General features: G+C 46.2%; 1 protein-coding gene across 5 annotated transcripts in view; it reads left to right on the top strand.

Moving 5' to 3' along the window:
- RALGPS2 (Ral GEF with PH domain and SH3 binding motif 2) overlaps window positions 1-17,609 on the top strand; it is an 812,647-nt gene that overhangs the window by 737,791 nt on the left and 57,247 nt on the right. For all 5 annotated transcript variants that reach the window (XM_069231548.1, XM_069231547.1, XM_069231545.1 and 2 more), the window contains one exon: window positions 17,004-17,109. In XM_069231548.1, coding sequence (XP_069087649.1) covers window positions 17,004-17,109 — 106 coding nt within the window. The remainder of the gene's footprint in view (window positions 1-17,003; window positions 17,110-17,609) is intronic.

Here is a 17,609-nt window from a genome sequence, read left to right as displayed (position 1 = left end):
GTGCATTTCTGAAAACTAGAGACCTAGGGGGATCCAAGGAGGGGTGACTTGCGGGGCTCGGACCAGGTTCTGTTACCCAGAATCCTTTGCAAACCTCAAAATTTGCCTAAAAAAACACATGTTCCTCACATTTCTGTGGCAGAAAGTTCTGGAATCTGAGAGGAGCCACAAATTTCCTTCCACCCAGCGTTCCCCCACGTCTCCCGATAAAAATGATACCTCACTTGTGTGGGTAGGCCTAGCGCCCGCGACAGGATATGCCCCAAAACACAACGTGGACATATCACAGAAAACAGAGCTGTTTTTAGCAAAGTTACTACCTGTAGATTTTGGCCTCTAGCTCAGCCGCTACCTAGGGAAACCTACCAAACCTGTGCATTTCTGAAAACTAGAGACCTAGGGGGATCCAAGGAGGGGTGACTTGCGGGGCTCGGACCAGGTTCTGTTACCCAGAATCCTTTGCAAACCTCAAAATTTGGCTAAAAAAACACATGTCCCTCACATTTCTGTGGCAGAAAGTTCTGGAATCTGAGAGGAGCTACAAATTTCCTTCCACCCAGCGTTCCCCCAAGTCTCCCGATAAAAATGATACCTCACTTGCGTGGGTAGGCCTAGCGCCGGCGACAGGAAACACCCCAAAGCGCAACGTGGACACATCCTAAATTTTGGAAAAAAACAGAGGTGTTTTTTGCGAAGTGCCTACCTGTAGATTTTGGCCTCTAGCTCAGCCGGCACCTAGGGAAACCTACCAAACCTGTGCATTTCTGAAAACTAGAGACCTAGGGAGATCCAAGGAGGGGTGACTTGCGGGGCTCGGACCAGGTTCTGTTACCCAGAATCCTTTGCAAACCTCAAAATTTGGCTAAAAAAACACATGTTCCTCACATTTCTGTGGCAGAAAGTTCTGGAATCTGAGAGGAGCCACAAATTTCCTTCCACCCAGTGTTCCCCCACGTCTCCCGATAAAAATGATACCTCACTTGTGTGGGTAGGCCTAGCTCCCGCGACAGGATATGCCCCAAAACACAACGTGGACATATCACAGAAAACAGAGCTGTTTTTAGCAAAGTGACTACCTGTAGATTTTGGCCTCTAGCTCAGCCGCCACCTAGGGAAACCTACCAAACCTGTGCATTTCTGAAAACTAGAGACCTAGGGGGATCCAAGGAGGGGTGACTTGCGGGGCTCGGACCAGGTTCTGTTACCCAGAATCCTTTGCAAACCTCAAAATTTGGCTAAAAAAACACATGTTCCTCACATTTCTGTGGCAGAAAGTTCTGGAATCTGAGAGGAGCTACAAATTTCCTTCCACCCAGCATTCCCCCAAGTCTCCCGATAAAAATGATACCTCACTTGCGTGGGTAGGCCTAGCGCCTGCGACAGGAAACACCCCAAAGCGCAACGTGGACACATCCACAATTTTGGGAGAAAACAGTGCCTACCTGCGGATTTTGGCCTGTAGCTCACCCGGCGCCTAGGGAAACCTACCAAACCAGTGCATTTCTGAAAACTAGAGACCTAGGGGAATCCAAGGAGGGGTGACTTGCGGGGCTCGGACCAGGTTCTGTTACCCAGAATCCTTTGCAAACCTCAAAATTTGGCTAAAAAAACACATGTTCCTCACATTTCTGTGGCAGAAAGTTCTGGAATCTGATAGGAGCCACAAATTTCCTTCCACCCAGCGTTCCCCCAAGTCTCCCGATAAAAATGATACCTCACTTGTGTGGGTGGCCCAGGTGCCTGCAACATAATAAGGCCCAAAACCTGAAGGGATAGAAGGGATAGCACAGCAAGTTTATAAGGGCATATTCTTTTATACATCTTTAGACGGACTCTGCTTTGGGGACCCACATAAGTGAGGTGTCATTTTACTTGGGAGACTGAGGGGAAAACTGGGGAGTAGGAATTTTGTGCTGGAGCGGTGATCCTACTAAGAAAAATCAGGAAAATATGCTTTTTTATGCAAATTGTGAGGTTTACAGAGGAGTCTGGATAAGAAAATGTTGGGGGAGCCACACAAGCCACACCTCCCTAGACTCCTTGGGGTGCCTAGTTTTAAAATGTTTCTGGGTTTTGTAGGTTTCCCTACATGACGGCCGCACCCAGGACCAAAAACATAGGTGGGCCCTCCCCCCCAAACACAGGTATTTTTGGAATATATCACTTTGATGTGTGCACATACGTCCGTGATGTGCCAAACACTAAAATTGTGAAAAGAAACACACTTAGGTTATGTGAAGAAGACCCCTCACCCACCAACCAAGTTGGTGGCATGCTCATCATCGGGGTCCCACCTGAGGCACCTAGCGTGTCTCAAGTGTGCTGCGACGCCTGATTACAGCGGAGCAGGTTTTGTCATTTGTACCACACATACTGGTTGGATTTGGCACGAGGGTGAGTGATGGTTCAGTAGATCAAATTTTATTAACAAGAGATTTCACAAAAGTGAAATGCACTGGTAATAACTGAAAGGCCAAAAAACTGAACCAATGACTCACAGCTCGTGAGCTGTAAAGCCACGACAAGGCACCAACCGCTTTACAGTCCATTCACACACCTTTCATACATGACATGCACTAGACCATTCATGCCGCCAGCCACGGGCCCAGCACATTACAAGACTCGCATCCACAGACAGCGCCAGTCAAGGGCCCATCACTTTCATACGCCCACATGCCTGATACAGCAATCACACCAGCTGATGAGTGTGTGGACTGGCGTTTGGCCGGCACTGCCAGCCAAGCGCCACCCCACCCACACCACCAGCCAAGCGCCACCCCACACACACCGCCAGCCCAGCGCCACCCCACACACACCGCCAGCCAAGCGCCACCCCACACACACCGCCAGCCAAGCGCCACCCCACACACACCGCCAGCCAAGCGCCACCCCACACACACCGCCAGCCAAGCGCCACGACACCCACGCCGCCAGCCAAGCGCCACTCTACACATGCCATCCCCTTTTTTTTGTTTTTAAACAACAAAGAAACCACTATTAGTACAAAACTACAAACACAAAAGCTCTAACTGAATACATGACTAATGCCAACCGTGAAACCGAACATATAAAAATATAAAACACCAGTTTACGCTCACGGAATTTCCCAATAATTCTTCTGTGTGTGGTAGCTCCTGAAACAGCCACCCACACACAGCCCAGGCTTTGAAGGACAATCAGGGCAGTACATCCTAGTCTCCTTCCTGATACCTCTTCGAGCACAGACTCTACATCTCTTAGCAGGAAAGTTTTTTTTGGCCGTGGGAGGAATGTGCTCAGCAAAGTGACGATCTTTCAATCTAGCCACATCCTCCACCACTGCTTCTCTAGGAACTCTTGCCTGTTCCAGCACAACAAGGCTAGCTATGATAGACTCCTGAAATTTTACAAATGTCATCCTTGACTCTGGAGAACTATCCTTAAACACAACAAAAGCATTAAAAGTTGCCAAGTGGAACAAGTGAAGCGCTAATTTCTTATACCACACATAAGACTTACGAGCAGCAGTGTAAGGTTCTAACCTCTGATCTACTCTATCAACACCACCCATGTGCTTATTATAGTCTAAGATGCACACAGGTTTGCGCACTTCGGCAACCTGACCCCAAACAGCCACAGGTGAAGTACTCTCATCATGGATGGTGCTTAGCATGTATACATCCCTCTTGTCTACCAATTTCAGAGCTAGCAGCTCATCATTCCGCAAGGCACTGCACTGTCCCTTCTCAAGTTTTTTACAGACAAGCTCTTTTGGATAGCCTTTCCGATTAGAGCGGATTGTGCCACAAGCAACAGTGTCCACTCTGAACAACTCCTTGAACAACCGAACTCCAGTGTAGAAGTTATCTACATATAAATGGTGACCTTTGTTAAACAGTCGTCTACCAAGTTCCCACACAATTTTCTCACTAACTCCAAAAGTGGGAGGACAACCAGGGGGGTCAATATTGGAATCCCTACCAGTGTAGACCCGGAAATTATAAACATATCCTGTACTACTTTCTGACAGCATATACAATTTAATTCCATACCGTGCCCTCTTGCTAGGAATGTACTGCCTAAAAACCAAACGACCCTTGAACAGGACCAAAGACTCATCTACAGATATTTCTTTCCCTGGAACATAGATCTCTGAAAACCGATCTACCAAATGATCAAGGACAGGTCTAATCTTAAAAAGACGGTCAGAATCAGGATGATCTCGTGGCAAGGCTAAAGCATTATCTACAAAATGCAACATCCGAAGAAGAAGCTCATACCGGTTACGACTCATGATGGCAGGAAATATAGCAGTTGCCATCAAGGGACTAGTAGACCAATATGAAGACAGCGACGGCTTCCTTATCAGCCCCATCAAAAAAGTTAAACCCAAGAACTTTTTCAACTCTTCCAGATTTCTGGGAATCCACCGGCTAGCTCTAGAGTGTGGCCTAAGTCTGGCAGCGTTGTCCCTCAAAAACTGCTCTGCATACAAATTAGTCTGCTCAACAATCTCTTCCAAAAATATATCGTCCATAAACAACTCAAAAAAGTTGACGGGCAAAAAGTTTTCCGTATTAACTCGACACCCTGGAAAACCAGTAAACGCAGGCAACTGTGGCTGCTCCATGTTTGGTGCAACCCATGCGTCAGGTCTTCCAATGGGAAGCCTTTCAGCCGCTGGCTCCTGCACCATTGGCACATCACTGTCCTCCTCTAAAACAGGCCCTTCATCAGCACTGAGAGTGGCTTCATCATCAGATGATTCATCTCTGACAGAAAATTCACTTCCAGAATCCTGCACTTCCTCCTCTGCCTCAGATGCAGAGTCAGTCTCATATTCATGGTCAGAAGATGACTCAAAAAGCACACTAACAACCTGCTGAGCGGTCATCCTACGGCTGGCCATGATCCTTCCTACTAAAATTAACTGGACAAATACACCACCAACAACCAGCACTGTGTAAGATAAGTAACAAAGTATAGGTTTATCACTAAGAATTATAAACTCAAAAACTATACTGCTCACTTGCCTGAAAAAGCTTGACTCACCAGCAACTACTCTGCACAGCCACAGCAATCACCAACGATATCCCACTAAAAAGAGAAAAAAAAAAGCAAATTAGACATAAGACAACACAATAATCATTGTGCATAACTCTAAGGACAATTTCACACACAATCCTGCATTCAGTACACCACCTACAAACATGTCATTCATGCATTGCAACAATACTCACTTGTAGTCAATTTATTTACTTACCTAAAACATGCAACTACGCAAACCGCAGGACAACTACTGCCAAAACTGCAACAAGCCACAGCAAAGTCAGCAAAAGCTTTGAACTAAAACAAAAAGGAGAAAAACTGTTATTATCATAAAAGTAAATACTTCGCCAGTTGACAAACACTCCGCCACTAACCATTTTTTCATTTTCCCGTGTCTAGTCTTCTCTGCTTGGGGGAAGATGGGCCTAAAAAAAAATAGGCCAATCTACCCCCAAGGGGAGGGGGCAGAAATCGCCCAGATTACATTGCACCCTTTGGGGGGGGGCGACCCTTGCCCAAGGTGCCACACCCCCACACAAAGCACACACACACATACATAGTATCCCTGGCGCTATGGGGATTCTGCCCCCCTTGGGGACAGAAAGGCCTAAAAAATAGGCATATCTGCCCCCTAGGGGGGCAGAACTGCCCAAAAATACATGTGGGCCCCTGGGGGCGACCCTTGCCCAAGGGGCCACCCCCCAACACAAAAAATAAAAATAAACAATAAAATCCCTGGTGTCTAGTGGCTTTCTGCCCCCCTTGGGGGCAGATCGGCCTAAAAATAGGGCCAATCTGCCCCCAAGGGGGGCAGAAACTACAATAAATACATTGCGCCCCTGGGGGGAGCGACCCTTGCCCAAGGGGCCACCCCCCAACACAAAGCACACATACATACATACTATTTCTGGCGCTATTGGGATTCTGCCCCCCTTGGGGGCAGAAAGGCCTAAAAAAAATAGGCCTCTCTGCCCCCAAGGGGGGCAGAACTGCCCAAAAATACATGAGGGCCCCTGGGGGCGACCCTTGCCCAGGGGGGGCAGAAACGACGTAAAATACATTTGCCCCCAAAGGGGAGCGACCCTTGCCCAAGGGGCCGCCCCCCAACACAAAAAATACAAATCAACAATAAAATCCCTGGTGTCTAGTGGCTTTCTGCCCCCCTTGGGGGCAGATCGGCCTAAAAATAGGGCCAATCTGCCCCCAGGGGGGGCAGAAACGACGTAAAATACATGTGCCCCCAAAGGGGAGCGACCCTTGCCCAAGGGGCCGCCCCCCAACACAAAAAATACACAGCAACAATAAAATCCCTGGTGTCTAGTGGCTTTCTGCCCCTCTTGGGGGCAGATCGGTCTAAAAATAGAAACAACGTAAAATGCATGTGCCCCCAAAGGGGAGCGACCCTTGCCCAAGGGGTCGCTCCCCTACACTAATATTCACACACACACACACACATACAGAAATCCCTGGTGTCTAGTGGGCATTCCTGCTGCCCGATCGCATCGCGATCGGGCAGCAGGAATGCTCAAAGAGACATCGAGGGAAAGGAAAACCCTTTCCTTTCCCTCAATGCCTCTCTGAGAGCACCCCCACCCCGCAGGAAGGTGAAATACTCACCTTCTCCCTTGACGCGCTGGAAGCAAATGGCTTCCAGCGCGTCATTCCCCCTTTCCATGAAATCAGCGCGCGATCGCGCGCTGACGTCATGGGGGGGGGGGGGCAGGGGGGGGGGGGCGTGAAAGGGGAAGGGATTCCCCTTTCAGCCCTGGCCTGGGGGTGTTGGGGGGCGGCCCTCGGGGGAAGCGCTAGCGCTTCCCCCGACTGCCAGTCCCTGGACGTAATGGTTACGTCCATGGCGCCACACGGGCGCTGCCATGGACGTAACCATTACGTCCGTGGCGGGGAAGGGGTTAAAAACATGTCGAAGTTTTCTACTCCCAGATTGGCCTATGACTTTTTTTTATGAGGCCATAGAATATGGTGCAGAAACACACCCATTGCATGAAAAGTTAACTGTCACCTGTGGACTGCCGCACTTATTGTGCCATCTGCTATGATGACAAAACACCTCAGGCCTACCTGTGTAGCCTGACTGCTGCACTGTAAAATCTGCGGTCTGTTAAAATAACCCTTTTTTGACTGATAAAAGCCTCCCTTTTAAATCTTAGTTGATGTTTTTAATGTTGGTAAGTCACCCTTTTGTAAGCATTGTAGCCCACAAGATAGGGTGCATGGTATTTAAAAGTGACAAGTAGAAAATTAACATTACCGTGTTCCTACAGTGACAAGTTCCGAAACGCTATTTTTACTGTGGCAGGCCTAGCCCCCTAGGTAGAAAATTAGAGTACAGATTAAAATATTAATAATGCCTCTGAGGAATGAAAACAACTAGAAACATAATTAAGCTACTATTTTTAGTAGATATTAAAAATCCAATTCATTGTGAAATCAGATTTTTAAATAAATATCAAGGAAAAGTAACTTTTAGAAAGTTACATTTAGCTGCCTGAACCTCCAGAAGGCTAATTAGCATAAGTCTTGGCCACCTCTCAGCCTATGCACAACCTTGCATAGGTGTAAATGAGGTGTGAAATGCCTCTCAGGATCATAAAATAGGCTGACCTGAATGGGCAGAGATGACTCCCCTGACCACCACAGAATTTTCAGAATGGGGGCTGTGGGCACCCTATTGCACCACACTGTTAAATCTTTCTTGGCAGATGTGGTGAGCCATGTATAACACTTGGGGCACACTTGAAAGGGAGAGAACAGGATGCAAAGACAATTGTCTTGGCTTTCCTGTCTGATTAATGAAGGAACTGCTTTTGTCCTATCAGACTTCTATCTTTAGTTTTGTTATGGGTACGGCGTGTACCTCAAACTGGATTTTAGTGTTGGGTATGGGAGAACAGTCCGGTGACACTCCCACACATACCCCTAGCCTTCAGAGCCCAAGTTTAGTGTGGCCAAAGATTTTTGCTATCTTGAAAATGCTTCACTTATGGATTTTGGGCCTGTTTGCAGTACGCAAACAACCCCTAATTACTCCTGGCTCCTCTCTAACCAATGGGGTTAACACCACTTACCAGCTGGTGCAGGCATAAATCAGGGACTCCCAGACACCCTCTTGAACACTTTTTGATAGATATTTCTTACCACAGATTTGCCACCTTGTGAATATTCCCCCAGGCATTAGACTAGATCTAGAAACCCTAGAGAAGTATTCCTGCTCACCTGTAGGTGGTGCTGTTCAGTTCCATGCCATTGTTCTGCTCCAGAACTGATGAGTGGAGCTACATATTAACACCACCCATGTGCACTGATGTCAGTTTTTCTTTCTGTTCCTTCATGCGAGAATCTGGATCTTCTCCTTGGTTTTTAATAATCAAATTTCGTCCAAACATTCGTCAGTACCTAAGGCAAAATGTCACCCACTAAGACAACAGGGGTCAAGACGTGTAGGGACTGTTGCAAACATATGTCTGTGAAGGACCCTCAGTAAGTGTGACTTTGGTGCTCGGGGTTACAGCACAACCCCAGGACCTGTGATGACACTACCCAGATGAATCTGAAATCCATACAGGACAGTGAGGCCACACTTTACGTCACCAAACATATTAAAACTCCACGTCGCGACTGGTTGAAGTGAAATGGAATGTCCCAATCCTGTGGCAGATCATAGTCTCGGGTACGTCCAAGAAAAAGCATACTAAGTGAGGTTGGGAATAAGCCTCTTTCTGCCACTGTCAGACTCCAGCAAGGTTATTAGCTTGTCTCCTGGTCTTGCACCTGATCTCCATCGGCATTGATTCATCTAGTCCTGATGCACCCCGAATTCCCAGTTAAGGCTTCTACTGGCAGATTCAGCAGTGGCTCCGCCATTCAAAACATGATGGTCTCCCAGATTCTAATTAGAGCAGGTGAGATGACTATCTTAATTTTGTTCTTTTGCTGGTGAAAATTTAGGGAAGTCACTTAGATGTATCAGTGCCATTTATGTAATCTCTGTGACAGCAATGGAATCTTGAGGGAGTAATGGTGGGTTGCTCCACTGCAGGCCTTCTCTCAGCAGACCTCTACTGCAGTCAGGGTTTAGCTGTCAGCATGGCAGTGGCCGCCATTTTGATTTCACAACACCTTTGTGCGTCACCATATCTCTGCTAGTGAGTAGAAGATCTCTAAAAGCTCCCCAGTGCAAGTACAGACTGAAGGAGGCTGTCTCAGTTTATGGTGTGGTACCCTATACTGAGTCAAGGCAACCCTCACATGTCCAGTTAGCAAAAGCTCTCTAGAGGTAGCTCTGGTGAGCAGCTAAAGCTTATGTTGGAGGAGTGTAAAGCACTTGTTATACCACAATAGTCAGTCAGTAACTCTCACACAAGAAAGAACCTCACCAGGTATTGCAAAAATAAAGGATTTGTTACTACAACACTACTGCTATACTAACATTGGTGTATCTCCACTTGGAGATATCTACACACAAAATATGCACTTAGAAACAAACAGGAATAGCAAAGAAATACATGGGGACCCAAACCATATATTAAGAAAGTGTTATAAGAATGGAGGTGCCCAACCCAGGTAAGTGTGTTAGAATCCCTGGGGCTGGGGGAGAAAGAATTGTCCAGAGGTAAGTACCAGAAATCCCACAGGCGCCCGGGTGCAGAGTTATCGTGCCAGGTGTCCCATAGGCTAACAAAGGACCGCTGCGTTTGGATTTTTATGGATTCAGGACCCTTCCAAGTGGACCCCAAGGAAACCATTTGGCACAAAGAAGGTTGGATAGTGCCCCCACCCATGGATACCCAGAAGACAGGAGTACCTACACTAGGGAGCTCAGGTGTATAGGGTTGAAGTGGCATCGGAAACTCTTGTTAGGGTCAGTGGAAGCGTCGGTTGTCCAGCTGATGTCGCAACCCGTGGACCAGGCCAGTGGAACCCAAGGGTGGATTCCGGACGTGAAGAACCTGAAAAAGAATGGGATAGTGTTGGGACCACTTTGAGATGTCCAGGCACGGTGCAAGTAGGCAGTGCCCACTGTCTTGGAGGTGAAGTTCCTGCAGGACAGTGAGGGAAGAAGTCCATCTGCAGGAGTCCAGGAGAATACAGGAGATCCTTGGAGTCGCCCACAAGCTGTCACACGTCAGTGGCCAGATTGCAGGAGGGTCAGTGGACAGCAGGTCCAACAACAAGCTTTTGCAAATGTAAATAGCTGATGCAAGGAAGGTTGTAGATTTTGGAGGACCAGCAAGATCCTAGTGACACGACCCTTGAAAGAGGGTCAGGGCAGGCCTTCAGCAAGAAGGAAAACCAGATGGACTTGGAGTAGCCCCCACAAGTGACCCACTGGCAGCAGGCACAGGGAGACACAGAGGCCTCAGCAGCACAACAAAGCAGGAGTCCCACATCACAGGAGCTGCAGAGTGGAAGCTGATCTTGGAGCTGCAGAGTGCTGGAGGTTGAGGCTTCTTGGAGCTAGAAGATCTCTCGGAGGAAGAGCCAACAAGCCTTGGCAAGAGCAACAGTCGCTGTGCACAGGGGTTTCGCTCCAGTGGCTGCAGCAAGGGTCCACCGTCTCCCAAGTTGGAAACCAGACAAGTTGAAGCCAGAGAGGACCACAAAATCACCTCCTGTGAGCAGAGCCTTTTTGTTGTCTGTGGTTCAGCAGGATTCACTAACTGGTCGTCGTTGTCTTAAGGGGCCTTTGGATGCAGTGAGTAACTCTTTCATTACAAGGGAGATTCCTTCTTGCTTCTTCGATGCAGGCACAGTCCTTGTGACTCTGTAGGATGCACAGCCACGTATTTTGCAGTTATCTTACAGTAGCTGGATAAACAGTGTTGCAGTGGGAGCTCTCCCAACTAGATACAGCCTTGTTTCAGGTCCAAAAGAAGACCAGCAGTGGTTTTGGAGGCCAAGAGCAGAAGATGTCTTGCAGAGAGTACCTTGAATAGTCTTGCTCGATTAAGAGCACATGAGATCATGCAACTATCACTGGAATCGGTGTAGTTACATGATTTCAACATGTTTGATAACAAATATCCCTAGGTTCGGGGAAGCCTTTGTGTAGTTAGACCACTCGTGTTGACTAGTGTCCACTACATACCTTACAATGGCTTCCCCACACTTACAAAGCCCAGGGAATGGAGTCTGGGGATTGTAGGAGTACCCTGCTCATGCAGGAGTACCCTCACACTTAGGGACATGTACCTTGCCCTTGGGCTGAAGGGCCTACTAGACGGGTGACTTGCAGTGTCCATGTGTAGTGACAGTGATATAAGGCAAGCCTTATATCCGAAATGAAAGATGCATGCACCATTTCATGCAGGCTGCAGTAGCAGGTCTGCATACACAGTTTGCATACGCTCTTATGGGCGGCTTAATACATGGTGCAGCCTCTGGGAGAACCCCTGGTGTACCAGTGCCCTGGGTACATAAGTACCATATACTGTGGGATTACGTGGGTGCACTAGTTGATAACTGTGTGGCGTAGGAATCACTTACCAAGTCAATTTTACGGGAGAGCAGACACTGGGGTCCTGATTAGCAGTATCCCAGTGTTCTACAGTCAATGCACATTGACACAAGGCAAAACATTTGTGGGGAGGGGGGGTTCTACAACTAGAGCCCGGCTTCCTACACAGACCTTGTTCATTGTCTTTTCTCTGACTGTTCCTGCAAGACACGCTGCCACCTTGCTTTGGTGCCTTTATGAAGGATGAAGTTTCCTGATTTCTGCCTACTTTGCACATATAATCTTATCCTGTACGTGCATTCATATCCATATTCAAAATGACTTTCCTGTCATTGAAAGCTGGCAGTTATGATTGTCTTGTTATATGAATTCCTGGGGTGAAAGTTGGACATGGGTAAGCACCAAACAATTTAGAATACTGAAGCTGAAAGTGAGAGGTTTCTCTGTAAAATTACTTAATTAAAATAATAAGACCTCAGGAGCCAACGTCAAGTCTCTTACCCATATGAAAATTAGAAACCATTATTTACCTATAAATGAAAGCAAGTACCAAACAAGTGAACAATTACTGGCTTATTGACAATTGGGGCTCTGCACATTCTTTCTCAATACGTGTATACAATACCTTCAATGAAAATGATGTCACAAACTTTTCCACAATGTTGGAAATTCTAGATGATGAAGGTTGCATGCTAATGCATGTTCTTCAGTTATGTCAAAATTGCTTGTTTGTAAGCTTCAAGCCCAAAACAAGGACTACTTTTACATATTCTTACAAAACTTCATCAAGGATTCGAAGTAAAAGCCTGATCTAAACTACAGATTGTTCTCATACAAGTAGTGAAGCTCAAGATTGTTGCACTGCAAACAGTGCTTCGGCTCCCAGAAATTATGTGGGTGGTGCAAATTATGTTGCAGTGACTTTAGTAGACTTTGTCTCAAGATCTGTCACTTGGATAAAACATCTTATCAGAAGAGGGTCCCAATCTCTGATTGTTAAGGGCTACAGGGACTTCTGAGATTTTTGTACAGACAAGCAAAGTTGGTAATCACTGTTTGTGATACATAGGTTACTATAAGACAGACACCATGCTGAGGGGGAGATCAAAGTAATTAGCAGTTTTTTTCAGCCTCTTTATTGAGCACTGAAAGTAGGGAAACATGGACTAAAAGCCAGAGCAGAAAGATAGAGGTTATGTGCTACGTCACACGAGGTAGGGGATTCAAAGGTACATATTCTCATTTGATGCTGAGAAGTATGTTTGCCAGGCATAGGCACCAATGCAGCATGTTTTCATTAAGGCAGCTTCCATAGTCTCTGTGGGGAGGCAGGCTGGTACTGTCTAGGTTGATGTACTTCTTTAACTGGGGACATCTGATCTTCAGAGAGTGACTCAAGACAGTAAGTGTTAGTACACCGCAGATACAGGGTTAGAGTTAATTTTTTTTTTTTTTTTACAAATTACGTAACAATCCATAGTGAGGTAGCGTGCCCTTAACAAGTGAGGTGGGTTAGGCCCTTTAGGAAAGACTTAAAAAGACATAGGGGGCAGGGTAGAGATACTCTGACCCCCAAGGCCTAGTGGTGGGGTCCCACTGGGACTCTGTCTGGGTCCATAAATGTTTTTATTTTTCTAAATTATGATGGAAATTCACAGAGGATCAGATAATCCGCTGTTTTTTTCCATTTACAAGCTCTCGTGCTATGGGAAAAAAAAAAGGGGGTGTGGGGTGGACCAGGGCCCAGGGAAGCGGCACATTTATTATGTAGGGGAGGGGGCACATGGCCCTTTCCCTTATCCTGTAGTAAGTGACCCCAGGAACTCCATCTCCTGGGGCCGACATAGAAATAAATTTGAGGAGGAGCCCCCCCCCCCTCCCAGAACAGCTCTGGGGATCCCCCGGGGCGCAACTTTGCAACTGTGGAGGGGGGGTTAAAATCCCTCATACTTCCCCTCCCCCACCACCTCTGAGCCATTGTATATCCCCGGGGACCCAATCTCCCAGGACCAGTTCAGGGATGGTGTCCCTGGGTCTCCAACCCCCTGGGCATTGTCCATTTCCTTGCCTGAGAAAGTAATTGTAACTTGCACCACCACCATGCACAGTGTTATTTTCAATTATGTCATTGATGTTCTCAATGATTTCATGGAACATGTCATGTGTGATGTAATATTTGATATCATTAGCAGTGTTCAGCATGAGTCATAGTTACTTTGGGGCACAAGTTACAGTTACTTGAGATAACAATAACTAGTGCATTCCAGTGGCTTTGTTTATTTACATTTTTCCTAACTATAACTTCCCTTTAATGTTTTTTTCAGTGAATGATAAGGTTTTTCTGAATACCTAAATATAACTGTCACTTTACCCTTTGGTTTTGTCAACAAATTTCTAGTTTTTAAAAAAAATGTAAAGTACTGTCAATATATTAAAGACAAGCATGTTGGTTTTGTTAATAAACATTTTAATAAAGCATTTATAGTTAAAAAAACAAAAGTCTTATTTTTACACTCTTTAGGCCTCATAATGCAGCTATAACCATAAAGGGTCTCTGTGTTCCCAAGCTAAAGAGTAAAAGCTCCAGCTCTGGGGAAATGTTTCATCATATTAATACATTTATCAGAGTCCTATTCTATATAATCCCAGGAAACAGAGTTAATTGCAGCACTATCAATTTACATATATTTTACTGCTGGTGGTACCCCTGCCCTGATTGGGGGGCACCAACAGCAGTAAAATGTCTGTAAATTAGCCCATGAAGGACATCAAGTGGCGCTCCTTGCTAAGAGCAGTGAATAATAAATGAGCAGCTGGGGCCGCTCATACATTACTCACTTTTTCATTTATTTTGTATTTTTAATCCGGGGCACTCGCAGCCTTTTTTTGGGGGTGGGAGAATGGGGGTGTGGGGGAGCCCCTGGACTCCTGCAGCTCCCCTAGCTCCCTTAGAGAGGCCCCATTCCATAGGGATGCGCAGGATCTGGCAAAAAAATGTTAATGGGCTGCCCCAGTACCTACCTGGGGCATCCCACAGCATTATTTTTGTTGGCCATGCAAGAGAAGCAGCGATTACAGGATGTCGAAGGGGCCATGCTGCATATCTTTGACATTTTACCGGTTTCCTCTGCGGCATTTTCAGGCCTCCAAGGATCTTCAGGGGACCACCCTTGTCGATGTCATTACCCCTCGAACCAACATCTGATTAATCTCCGATGCTGATTTCAAGTTCCTGCAGTACCCCCAGTGCCAGTTTCCTTCGATTCAGCAATGATACTGAAGGACAATTGGCATCCCAATGTGCTATATGACTTTAAACAGAATCCCCCCTAACCAAGGCTGTGCTTGGTTCCGACTGGCATGCAGCCAACAGTCAATCCTTCAAATTCTGACAGATTGCCCTTACCACATGGTAAGAATCAAATTTGGCACAATCTTTATCGCACTGACGATGACAATTATGGTGAAATAGATGATTATATTCCACAATGTGATGGGAAAAACTGGTATAAAGGACTCCAAGATGCCAGTGGGCTGGATACTTCTCCAGATACAGTACTTATTTCCATACCACCTCCGTTTGTGTTACAGAGGAAAGTGTCTCCTTCGCAGTCATTCTGCAAAGAGACAGAAGTCTTAGACCTACAGCTACCTAATATGGCGATGAAGACTAATGTTTTGACTGAAGTTCTTTGTCAGGTCAGTCCTCTAAAGAATGTCTGTTGCTATTTAATAAGGCCTTCACTGGTAAGATTCTGGGCAAAACTATGTTCAGGGCCACCTGTTACAAGGCAGGTTGCTCATCGCCATCACCCTGCACTGAGCGACCCAGCCTTCTTACACAACATCTGCCTTTTGGTACTGCAACAAGCACAGCAAAGTGGGGTTGTGGGTCTTGTACCAGGAGTTTCTAAACCTCTGGAAATAGGTGGGATACCAGTGAATTTCTGTGGTAATGAGTCACCTGGTTCAATCTTTAAATGTCAGGGTGGACGAGCTCAGTTGTGAATGCTAGCAGGTGCTTTCTGTCTAAAGTGGAGCTTGTGATTTCTGTAAGCCTTCTGTCTTTGATAAGGCTGCTGCTTCGTGCAGCTTTTTTGTTTCAGCAGCTGGACAGAGTGGTGCACTTTGCACTGCACAGTTTGCATCCCATGCTTGGAGACTGAGTGTGGGCAGTTGACATCCTTAGACCTTCCCGCTAAGGACCTCGATGTCATCTTGGTGGTGATCAACCCAGCTTATACAACATTATTCCCAGATAATATTGGTGTTGAGGACCCAACCTTCTTTTCTGCTGAAAGTGATCATTCCATTTCATGTTGAGCAGGTTACCACTCTTCCAGCATTCTTTGTTCCATCATCCCTCTAAGGAGGAAGAGAGAAAATGGTTTAGACCCTGAAAGTGCATGAAGCTTTTACATAGATTGCACCCAAAAACATTGTGTGGACAATCGGCTCTTTGACGGTTTCTCCGGAGCAAAGCAGCGCAAAAAAGGACCATCTTTTGATGGATTGTTCTCTGTATCAATATCTGCTAGACACTGATGAAGAAGCAACCTCCTGAAGGTTTACAAGCTTATTCCTCCAGAACTAACCCTGCTACTACTTCGCTAGCACATGAGAGTACCTGTCCTGGAAATATGTCAGGCGTCTACGTACGTGTCGGTACATATGTTAATGAAGCACTACTGCCTCGACAGTGCAGTCCATTGTGGTGGGCATGTTGTCCCTCTGTCTTCCAAAACACTTGGGTCTAAGCCATTTCATAGACCCCCCAGCTGAGGAGGTACTGTTATGGTATCTATTCACAATTTGAGGAATGTGCGGTTACAAGAATCCATTAGAAGAACAAGTAACTTATATTCAGTAACTATCTCACTGGTGGATACTCTTATCTAATTGCAGATTCCTGAGCTGTCCTCCCACCTACCCATTGTATGAACTGAACTTTTTTCCGTCTGAAAAGGTCCCAATCTAGAGATCTGCACACTGGTCGTGCCAATCTGCTTATGGGCTCTTCTGAGAGTGCGGACAGCCCAAGAATGCAGCTGGCGCAGAGCTCATGTATGGTGTTTATATGTGGCTCTGCTTGTCTTGTCATGCAGGGATACCGCTTTTAAGTTTTGGGATCCAGACTGATGCCTGGGGGAATATTCACAAGGTGAGTAATCTGCATTTAGATAGAGTATCCAACAGAAAGATTGTTTGCCTGACACCCTGCAAGTCTCTAAGTGCCTCCAGTGAGGGGCTCAGGAAATGTACTCCTGTGGTGGCTTGGGCATCGTTTTAGCGTTTCTGACTTTAGTGAAGATGTCCATTTTAGAGAACTTGGATTACAGTAAGTAACGTTTGCCTTTTTTGTAATGTTAAATGTAAGTGTAATTGGTAATAATTTGGCAATATCCCATGTCTCATTTCTGATTTTACACCCAAAAGTGCGTGCTGTGATGCACTCTAGTTACAATCTCTTTATGCTTCCTTCTCCCTTTGCTTCATTTAGTTCAAGTCCACATCAAGTAAAAGTGTGGCTGTGGTTGGGTGGATGGTGATGATGGCGGATGACCCAGAGCACCCTGACCTCTTTCTACTCACGGACTCAGAGAAAGGTAATAGCAGTGTTTTTAGGCTTTGTGACCTGTCTTTGGAAGAAGAGCAAGCCCAGTAAAGGGTGTTGGGGGATTTTTGGAACTACAGTGTATCTTTTTATTTAGTTTAAAGCACAGTAGGATAGAAGGATTTCAAAAGTATGATGCATAGGAGAAAAATAAGTATCTTGGGTGTTCAGCTCACCTTGTCTGCACTGAGCAATATAAAATCACTCCCTCTGTCTATTAATCACTGGAAATGTTCACATATGAATTCACTACCATGCTACCACACTGAATACACATTTTATCTGCAACCTTACCCTTTGTCATTACACTGCAACCCCTAAACCTTTGGCACCCAGGTAAATACTGTTCTGCAGCATAATTGTATTTGCAAACTTGATAATACCTTGTTCCAGCTGACCTTTTGTTCCAGCATGTTGTTAGCGCTATCTTCCTAACATACCTGCTACTTGGTATACTTGGTCTTCATGGCCAGCTCCTGATGCACTACATCA

The sequence above is a fragment of the Pleurodeles waltl genome, chromosome 4_2 (assembly GCF_031143425.1).
Source record: "Pleurodeles waltl isolate 20211129_DDA chromosome 4_2, aPleWal1.hap1.20221129, whole genome shotgun sequence".
Taxonomy (NCBI): domain Eukaryota; kingdom Metazoa; phylum Chordata; class Amphibia; order Caudata; family Salamandridae; genus Pleurodeles; species Pleurodeles waltl.
The sequence above is the reverse complement of the archived record's forward strand: the minus strand, read 5'-3'. Positions and strand labels throughout refer to the sequence as shown.